Here is a 9,923-nt window from a genome sequence, read left to right on the forward strand (position 1 = left end):
AGAGCCGCACGCAATAAATAGACTCCGCTGGTTTGCCTGGCTCATTTGGTGAAAACGCAAACAGACATTCTAGATAGGAGTATGAGAATATAATGACCTCATCGAAATCAAATGGAACACCACACCGCAGCCAAACAAAATGCAACATATAAACAAGCCGTACCACAGTATTTCTATATATGATTCGTGCGGGACTCCGTAGCCTCTCGATGTGGCCACGGCGGCTCAAATTTTTTTGGCCATGCGATCTCGTTCCGATGGTCTCGATGTCTGCTCGTCTCTGCTGGACAAAATTTCTTTCGTTCACATGCTGCAGTGCAGGTCAAGCACATCTTCTAGAGAGTTTTCGTCTTCCTTCCTCTCCTTGACTAGCTGCGCCAAAAGATTTCTTCCGTTCACACACTGCAGTGCTAGGGAAGCCCATCTTCCGGGAAATTTCCGTCTTCCTCCCTCTCCTTCCCGATAGTTCCTCTGATGTCTCAAGCTCCGCCCTCTTCTCTGAGCTCGTCTTGCGGTCCTCGTGGCTCACGGCGGCAGCCTCGCCTCGCCTCGCCGCCTGCCGTCGCGCAGTCCGCGCGCCCACCTCCTCCTGCACAGTTGCGGCCTCTGCTCCGTCGCCCGGATGCCCAGTTCCGTGCTCCAGCCCCGGCCCAGTTGACGACCTGGACCCGCAGTTGTTTGGCGTGCCCTGCTGCGCCTCGCCTCATCGCCTGCCGCCGCGCAGTCCACACGCCCACCTCCTCCTGCGCGGTTGCGGCCTCTGCTTCGCCGCCCGGATACCCAGTTCCGTGCTCCAGCCCCGGCCCAGTCGACGACCCGGACCCGCACCTTCTCGGCGCGCCCTGCTGCGTGCACACCGCACAGCGACTTCCGCGGGCCGCGACCATACCTCTGCGTCGCAGTGGGAGAGTTCGCCGCCGCTGCCATCGCCTAGGTACACGACGAGTTTGCCACTGTGCTGTGCCCACGCGTGAACCGATGGTTGTCGCCTTTACGCGCCCACAAGCTAGGTGTAATCTCCCTGTGCGCCGTCGCCGCCGTGATGGGCAGGCCACAAGGAATTCCGCGCCACACCCACTGTCGTGGCTGCGTCCGCCTCATCGGCCATGTTCTCCTACACACCGTCGCCCTCTGCAGCTGACGCCTCGACGCCGTATGTGGTCGGCGACCATATCTGGCCGGGGGATCCTGCTTCGCTTGGCTTCTATGGTAAGTTCTTCCTCTTTCTTACTACTACTGTCGCTTTCTCCTTTGTTTCCTCTTTCACTTCTTCTTTCTATGATATGAGGATCCATTCGATTGGCTGCTCCTATGTAGCTCGAACATTGATTCAGGCGCTCTGCAACGTGTGTTTCATGCCCATATCTTTGGATGCTCAGATCGAGTTTCCGTCCTTTCGATTTTGCTTGTGCTCATGCGGTTTCCAATTACTCCCCCCCACCCTCCTTCTATGTTCTTTTCTTTTTTATAACAGATTCTTCACATCTAGATTGGTTTTGTATTTTCTTCTTTCTTTGATTTCAATCTCGATCTGATGTTTCTCCTCATTGTGCCTTCTTCCAATTTCTCCTTAGAGTTTTTCCAAAGATTAAGTTACAGAATATGGTCTTCCCATTTCTTCCCTCTTTCTGCAATGGAATCCGAGGTACCCCTCTCTCTAGGAAATCCAATGGTATTCCAGCAAAACTTCTTTTTAAGCACTGAAAGGGATTTTACAGATCCTCTGCCGCAAATTTGTTGTTTCCCCCCACTTATGTGGCTGACTGCATAAATACAGAAGTTTTTGGCATCCCCGACCTCGTTCTGTTATTACTGCCATTAAAAGAAGAATGCTAAATTTCATTTCCCAGCTTATGCAAAGGTATGTTATGCTTCTTTCATTTCCCAAAGTCTACCATCTCTTCGATCTTTCCAAAGAAACCAGAAAGCGCAAGCACATGAAAATGAAATCCAGGAGCTTCAATCGGCTGCAGAGAAGGTAAAATTTTCTACTAATTTGATTCGCATTATGTAGACAATGCCATGTGATTGCATTAATAGCTTATTATGCCTTTTTCTTTGGTGGGTTTATTCTAAAATTGGGTTTGTTATTTTAATTGAATATAGGATTCTGCAGCTTATCCATACGATACTTTGTTCATAACTTACCCTTTCATATTAACATGTGGAGGATTTAAAGTAGTATTGCAGGTCATGATCTGTTAATGGTTGAGCCCCTTCAAAATCTGACGAAAGGGACCTGCACAAACTTCAATAAATAAACTGTGTATTTTTTCCTTCACAGAAATCCATTTCCCAACACTAATTACTTTCATCAATCAGGCCAAAACCCCTGCTCAACTTCACAACAACAAAGAAGGTGGTGTATGCAAGGTGAACAAAGAAACTGGATATAATCTTTGTGATCAGACTTCGTCGTGTGCTCCGATGATTAGCGGACCGTTACCTCACCAAGCTACATCTGTAGCTACTATCACAGCAGGCCAATAGCCAGGTTTGTCCACTAAGAAACAAACAAATACCTGTTACATACTTTTTTATGTGCCATTTACACCAATTATTCAGTTTCCAGAGGATGAAATATATGTGCCTACCCTGTCAGCAAATCATCCTAAAATTTATCTAAATCTGACAACTTTGGGGGTACAAGAAACCTGTCAACCACATGCATATAAATCATTAGCTACCTGCACAGTAAAGCCTTTCCTTTGACTTAAAAACTGCACTGTCCAAAGTTACTCTGTAAGTGGCATCTCTATTAGTTACGCAAAGTTGTACTTAGATGTTATACTAGAAAATGCATGAATGCTGTCTAAACCTTATTTGTTCCGTCTTATTCAGAACTATTTAGTTCCACACCGCGCTACAGATACATATTGGTTCTTGCTGCATGTATATTTGATTAGGATACAATGAAATTTTTTAGAAATCTACTACCACCTAATATTTCTTGACAAAAGACATTCATATTCAACTACTTACCACCACAGCTTACCCTGCTAAGCAAATGATTTTAAAACAAACTGAACACTACATTTCTCTAACCCACTACTCAGACACTACCTGTGCAGCCTAGCGTTTGACTTTCACTGCTCATACTACTTGCTTTTGAAATGACCATATTATTTGTTTTCGCTGTTTTTTAGGTCTGCCCATCCCACAGCTCATCAACAGAATTGGAAGAAACCGAGCTACTGAGCTATCCCTAACCATAACTGCAGAAGACAACTCCCAGTTGCCTCTTGGAACTACTGAACAAGTTGAAGAAACAACTGGCTTTACTGCTCCAGTCATGTTTCAGCTCCCTTCCCTTGAGATGACAATCCCATTGGTGGACACTTTCCTCGCTTTGTCAGTTCAGATCCCGTTCAGTTATATACCCGTGGAGAAATGGTATGTCTTCCAAGCTTTTGTAGTGGCCACAGCAGCATTTTTTATCTGGAAAAGGTTGCTTCACTTCATCTTCAACTGCTGTGGTCTGGAAATACCCCATATACCACAATGGATGTGTGCTCTTATCGCATACATAAAGTTACATCTTTCTACCACCCCGTATGCGATTAAATGTGGTTGACCTTTTATTATGAACTAAGACTGCGTCACACCATGAACACTTTTATGGGTAGTCGTCTTTATCCTTTGTCTACCCCAAACAGAAACAAGTTTGAAGGAAAGAGCGTCCAGGACCTTGATGCTTCAATTGATTCCCCCTGTCGTACTAACAATAATCCAAACGATTGAAGCTGTTGTGTTCCTAGCTGGACGCTACCTGGTGATTCTATGCCTGTTCCTTCGAAGATTCTTTGCAAACTATTAAACCAAGTATCCTTTGTAGATTGCAGAATAGCTTGCTCCAATGGTACTTCTAACACCAGAAAAAGAACACAAAAATTGATCTTCTTTATGCTACCTAAACTAAGATCTTATATTTAGAACATCATTTTTATGCAGGATGAAACAGGATGACAAGAGCAATCATCTGTGGAATCAGATTTCGTCCATTTTAAAATGCCCTCTTGGACTACATATTGAGCAACTTAGCTTACGTGCTTAGCTTACCACGTAACCAGCATTTCCTTTAGTATGCCATGCTGATGCTAAACATGGTTACCAGCTGCCATGACTTCTATTTATTTGCACCTTTTAACTTCCTAGACCTTGTACTATATGCAACCTTGGTTCCTAATGTATCTTCTTGTTGTATTACCTGTGTGATTTGTCATTTACGGTAAATGAGCTGATGAACCTTATGTACCAGTTCTCGGATATCAGCGAACCAACATATCAACTCCTGAATTTATATTCTAGGGTGCCAACTATTCCAAATTTCTCTTCATTTATGGCTGTTAGAAAAGCATGATACTTCTACTACAAACAAATCTTCCTTCGAATGCCAATGAATGAAACAAGGTAAGAAAACAACACGTGATACAAGAAAAATCGCATCATGCATTTGAAACATCAATCATTATAATTACATAATTAAACCACAAAAAAATGCCAAAAATCTACGAGCGCGCAATCCACTAGTACACCAACAGATGATGCAAAGCCTCAGCAATTTTCAATCAGTGTACTACATACAATGGGGTATTGATGGCACCATCCCACTTTGATTTCATCTATAACTAGACAACAGCCATTTACAAACCTTAAGGGGGTTATATAAATTATAGCGGCGGATAGCATAGCCACTCACAAGGAATGGGGCATCTCTTATCCAACGTATGCACAAACCTACTCAGAACTTGCCCTCAATGAAACCTGCCAGGCCATTGATTTTCAAGAACTTCTTGACCACGAGGGCCATAATAGCAAGGGTAAGCCCAAATGCAGCCAAGGTCAACAGCCTGTCATGCTTTGGCTTCTGGATTGCTACAACAGGATTCTGCGGCGCCAAAGGAACTCTTGGACTGTTTTCTCTGTGGCTCGCTTCAGGCAGATGACGGTGGGTAACCTCAGCTACTGGGGGTTCAACAGTGTTTTCTGCAACTCCTGTTTCAGATTCAGGCCCAGTAAGGTCATTCAACGAGTCTGACACAGACCCAACTGTGTTGCCACCTTCATCTGCCCTGTCTGCATTCTCAACGAAAGAGTCAGGTGCAGGTAATTGGTTAGACTCCTCGTTTGGCCCATTCGGTAGTGCTTGGGGAACAGGAGGAGCCTTACTGAGCATTTGCTCATGGATCTGTGGATGAACAAGTACATTGTCAGAGATAAAAAAAATGGCATGCATTCTTGAGCTTGAGGTTGGGCAGGGAATTTTACCTCATCAATTAGTTTTTGGCGTTCTGGGGAGCCAAATTTCGGTGTTGCTTCACGTGATTTTATAGCAAGTGCTCGTCTATCTTCCTTTTTGTAGTCCAGTGAGCCCAATGCCCCACCAGGGTTTGTTGGCATGAATGCAATCAGGGCTACTAGCGCTGTTCGCACTGCAAAAAGAATTGTTTAGTTTTAGCAATGAAACACTGGACACAAAGCCATGAAAGAAAAGAAAACATAGAAAAAAACCATTGTCACCATTGGGCAACCAAAAGCAATTCCACAATTATAATCATCAATTGGTTTGCAAATATAATGCCAACCTCATCTACAAACAAGCATGCAAAATTCATACATATTTAACTATTCAGCCTATTTCTTTACTTAATAAGAGAAGATGTTCCAATAGAATACAAATAAAACTAAGCACAATTGCAAACAGAACGTCAAAAACATAGAGTCCTTGTAGTGTTCCTAATCAGGGTTATACTAATTTAGGGAATTTACAGCATACTCCAGCCTGCATTTAGCTTCCAACTAACGAGTAAACATAGCACACATATAGTAAGTAAATGATCCTCCTTTGGCCTGGTCATGCGGATAAATACTTGCCATATGACAATTCCTCAAAGAACCAAAGAATCATTTGCTTTTGCACCATGCTCGTATAGTGCACATAAATATGCATGTGCACTATGAAAAAAATGGTGCCAACATATGAAGGAGAAGTAAAATACTGCTGTGCTGTCTTTGCTCGTGAGCACAAGAAATGTTAAATGCATAAGTGAGTAGACAAAGGAAGACTGCAAAACAGTCCAATGTTATGTTGAGACACAGATACACCCTTGGCCTCATGTGACGGCTTCCGGCAACGGCCACCTATTAGCATTACAAACTTCTATGCATACAAGCAAACAAAAACTTAAGAATGAAGAAATCTGTGTTCACTTTTGACCCATCCATAGGGTGAGTATTTGCCCCATGGGGATTCCAAAGACCAAAAGAAAAACAAAGTAATTTCTTTTGCACCATGCTCGTATAGCCCACAAGACTATACCAGAGTGGACTATGAATAAAGGTGCTTTTCAGCTCACTAGAAGGGCCCTTTGGGAACCTTCCATAGTACTTCAGCAGTCATTTACAAGAAATGCCTAAGGCTACTCACCACTCCATGATGGTTGCCAGTGCTCAGGGTGATAATTGGATATGCTCAAACAAATCTTTTTCTGAATCTCAAAGCGTCCACTTGGCTGCATCACATAGATTAAAGAAACATATAAGATTAGCAGCAGGTCACAAACATGGTGAGATAACAGAAGGATCTTAGAACACCGAGATTACATACTGTGAGCAGCATGAAGGAAGGTGGCTTGAACGGATAGTCGGAGGGCAGCTGGATCCTGCCGTGGTAGATTCCACCCTCAAATTCACTGTCTCGAGGGCCCAGGATAGCAAATTGCCACTCGAAGATGTCCTCCTGCTCAAATGCAATTATGTTACAGCTGACTTATGAGTGCCAAAGAAACGGTTATATTTAATCTCCTAATTTGAAGATAAAATGTATAACCTCAATCTCCTAAGTTGGATATAAAATGTATAACCTCAATCTCCTAAGTTGGATATAAAATGTATTACCTACTACACTCGATCCCCACCCAACCCCTCCAAAATGCTCGGAATGTATACAATAGCTACACCTCCCACTACTGCTACAACGGCAAGGACCAAACAGAGATCGATCTATGGTTAATTGATCAGATTAGCAAGTGAATTATTAAAGCTAACAGATCTAGAACAAAAATGTATGTAAAACTCACATTCAACCAATTTATCGAGACCCTAAACACCGAATAGCACAATACGAGGACAACGATCCAATTTACGTTCGACTAAGGCCGAGATAAGATCAGATCGGGCAAATCTTGAGGATAAGGCAAGCGATGGGGTTCAGATGGGGACCTCGAGGGGGAGGGCCATGAAGTCGGGGGAGGGGTTGGACTGCATCTCCTTGACCTCCTGCAGAATCCGCTTCACAGCCGGGTTGCTCCGGTTGTACTTCGCCGTGGCCGCCATCGCTGCCGCCTCAGGGAACCCTCTAGCCTCGGCGCCGCCGCCAACCGGCGCAGGTTGGGTAGCCTTCGAATTGGGAATCGAAGAGAGGAGAGAGAGGACGAGAGGTAGTGGAAGCGCGTGGGCGATATTAATGGAGCCGGTTAGGTCTCTGGCCGTGGGACAGGCGAGTAATTGGACCCACTTATCGGTGACGGATGAGGTGAGAGATGATGTGGATGGGTATACGTGGAGTGTTGCTATTGGTTGGAGAAGCGCGGGCGGATTCAGGGGTGGCAAACGGCCCAACATTTTGAACTAGAAAATCTAAGAATCGGACCCTAAAAAGACCGGGCTCTAAACATATGTATTTTTGAACTAAAAATTTTAAGGGCTTTATTGGGCTGTGAAGAGGCCATTAGGGCCATGGCCCATTACCACCCCTAGGCGGATTGCACTCTGTTGGACAGCTGAAGCAACCTCGGGCTATTTTCTTTTCACACCGCTCACCGCTTTAGCTGCTTTAGCGTAAACTTTCAGCCACCAACTAATTAATAGTATTTTTTTTTCACATCACTCCGGCGTATGGTGGGGTGGGTGTCCGTCTAGCGGGCTACTGGGCTGGAATTCGTTGGGCTGCCGTTTGTATTGCGCTGTGCCTATTTTGCTAGAGGAATCTGGACTAGGGGACTACAAGTCCGCGTTTCTCCATATAGATCGCAAAGCCATCCATTTGAACTCATCCAACTTGGACTCATCCAACTCGAAATACCGGACTGTTATAAAAAAAACTCGAAATACCGGACATATGATCTTTCTAACTAGTTTTTTTAATAAATGATTTTTCTCCTTTTCTTTTATATTTATTCTAGCTAAATTTTTGAAAATCAAAATAAATCATATAAAAATTATAAAATAAAAATCTAATTTTGTTGGAATCCAAGTGACTAGACTAGATATATGCCGTGAACATATAATATGCAGCAAATGTTTAAGGTCTAGTTTATTTCTGCTTCTCTCAATCACATTTACATTGTAAGCTTAATGAAGACTTTTTCGCTTTTCATTTTTTGCCGTTTAAATCTCTGAAGTGGTTTACCATGATTTTGTTCGTTTTCTTTTTCTGTGAGCCACGTTTAGGTTATAAGTGAAAATTTTCTCGCTTATCATTTTTTCTCGTAGTTCATATTTCTAATACAGTTTTACCATAGATGAGAAAATAATAAAAAAACAAACAAACAAGGTGTCAGGTGGATTAGCTGATTTTCACCGAAAAGCCTATTATAATCGAAAATATCTATGGCTGCGTTTGGATGTTCGCATTGAGGCTCCAGAATTGGAATTGGCATTGGATAGCATCAAATGCTGCTGTTTGGATGGCATAGACTTTGGAATTGGAATTCACCATCAATGCCGAAGCGGTATTCGCAACACTGCGCCCCCTCGCGCTCAATACAGAGCCGTAACCCTCCGTATTGGGCGGAATTGGAGATGAGGCAGGCGACCGCGTGACGCGAGCGCCCTCTTCCCCGTGTCCGGCAGCTCGGCGCCCCCTTCCCCATGTTTGACGGCTCGGCGTCCCCTTCATCTCCATCGTCGACTCAGCACCGACGGACCCTTCTCTTCTTCCTCGGCGCCGACGGCCCCTTCTCTTCTTCCTCGGTGCCGGCCCGTCCCTCATCTTCCTCGGCACCGGCGGCCCCTCGACCGGCCGCCACTCCCCCACGCCCCTTCGGCTCCGCCGGCCGCCGTCCTGCTCCCCGAGTCCTCCACTCCCCACGCCCTACTGCTGCGCCGGCCGCCGCGCTGCTCCCCCGAGCCTCCACTCCCCACGGCCCTCCTGCTGCGCCGACAGCCGTGCCCCTCCGCTCCCCCACGCCCATCCTGCTCCATCGGCCGCTACGCCGCTCCCCCGAGCCCACCGTCGCCGTTCCGCTCCCTCAAGCCCTCCGCCCTGCTCTACTCCACCCCCTGTGCCGCTGTGCCGCTTCTCCCCTCCCACCCCTCCTGCGCCTCCTCGTCCCTCGCCAACCGCGCCACTCCCTCCGCCGCCGCTATGCTCCTCTGCGCGCTCAGCCACCGCGCCACTCCACTGCTCTTCTGCACTGCTCAACCACCGCGCCGCTCCCCTGCTCCACCCGCGCCACTGCCGCTCCACTGCACCGCCGCTGCTCCGCTCCCTTGGAGGCCTAGAGTGACAATGTGAGGACGAGCAGTGCAGAGGAGATGAGGATGGGACGATGGTGAAGTCCCAAATTTATGGTATGCACATCCAAACAAGAATTGGCATTTGTCTCTAGTTCAATTCTATCTATTAATTCCATCCACATCCAAACAATCGTTTTGGCATTTGTGTCCATTTCAATGCCTAGACTGATTTGGCATTGGATCCAATTCAATGCCAAGCTCTCCAATACCAACATCCAAACGGAGCCTATCAGTACTTTCTTCTATTCACTGCGTTCGGCAGGCTGGAGCTAGAGTGGTGTGGGAGAAAAATATTGTTAACTAGCTGTTGGCTGGAGACTAGTGTTGGAGCGATGTGAGAGAGAAATACTTATTAATTTGCAAACTTTTCAATAAATAGGCGCACCCGCGCCGCGCGTGACGCT

General features: G+C 45.7%; 1 protein-coding gene and 1 long non-coding RNA gene across 7 annotated transcripts; one reads left to right on the top strand and one right to left on the bottom strand.

Moving 5' to 3' along the window:
• Positions 1–353: 353 nt before the first annotated feature.
• LOC120652610 lies at positions 354–4,046 on the top strand. Of its 6 annotated transcripts, none has more exons than XR_005666621.1 (5): positions 354–1,978; positions 2,323–2,494; positions 3,147–3,393; positions 3,627–3,859; positions 3,952–4,046. It is a non-coding gene; the product is annotated as an uncharacterized LOC120652610 (long non-coding RNA). The 6 variants fall into 6 exon arrangements; XR_005666622.1 differs by having other exon boundaries at positions 356–1,978; positions 3,657–3,859; positions 3,934–4,014; XR_005666619.1 differs by having other exon boundaries at positions 357–1,978; positions 3,657–3,859.
• A 383-nt stretch (positions 4,047–4,429) lies between these two features.
• Positions 4,430–7,486, bottom strand: LOC120652611 (ubiquitin-conjugating enzyme E2 32-like). The gene is made up of 5 exons (XM_039930479.1): positions 7,222–7,486; positions 6,608–6,739; positions 6,428–6,512; positions 5,269–5,432; positions 4,430–5,188 (listed from the first exon to the last, which is right to left on the bottom strand). The coding sequence occupies exons 1-5, from the start codon at positions 7,333–7,335 to the stop codon at positions 4,742–4,744; spliced, it is 942 nt and encodes a 313-aa protein (XP_039786413.1). The 5' UTR covers positions 7,336–7,486; the 3' UTR covers positions 4,430–4,741.
• Between the last annotated feature and the right edge of the window lie 2,437 nt (positions 7,487–9,923).

The sequence above is a fragment of the Panicum virgatum genome, chromosome 9K (genome assembly GCF_016808335.1).
Source record: "Panicum virgatum strain AP13 chromosome 9K, P.virgatum_v5, whole genome shotgun sequence".
NCBI lineage: Eukaryota > Viridiplantae > Streptophyta > Magnoliopsida > Poales > Poaceae > Panicum > Panicum virgatum.

What these genes read in the sequence shown, in the direction of transcription:
- LOC120652611 (XM_039930479.1), bottom strand. Translation starts at nt 7,335, where the DNA reads ATGGCGGCCACGGCGAAGTACAACCGGAGCAACCCGGCTGTGAAGCGG. An exon ending in CTGGCAACCATCATGGAGTG is followed by an intron (nt 5,433 to 6,427) that starts GTGAGTAGCCTT and finishes TTCTTTTTGCAG; the next exon opens with TGCGAACAGCGCTAGTAGCC. An exon ending in GCCAAAAACTAATTGATGAG is followed by an intron (nt 5,189 to 5,268) that starts GTAAAATTCCCT and finishes GTTCATCCACAG; the next exon opens with ATCCATGAGCAAATGCTCAG.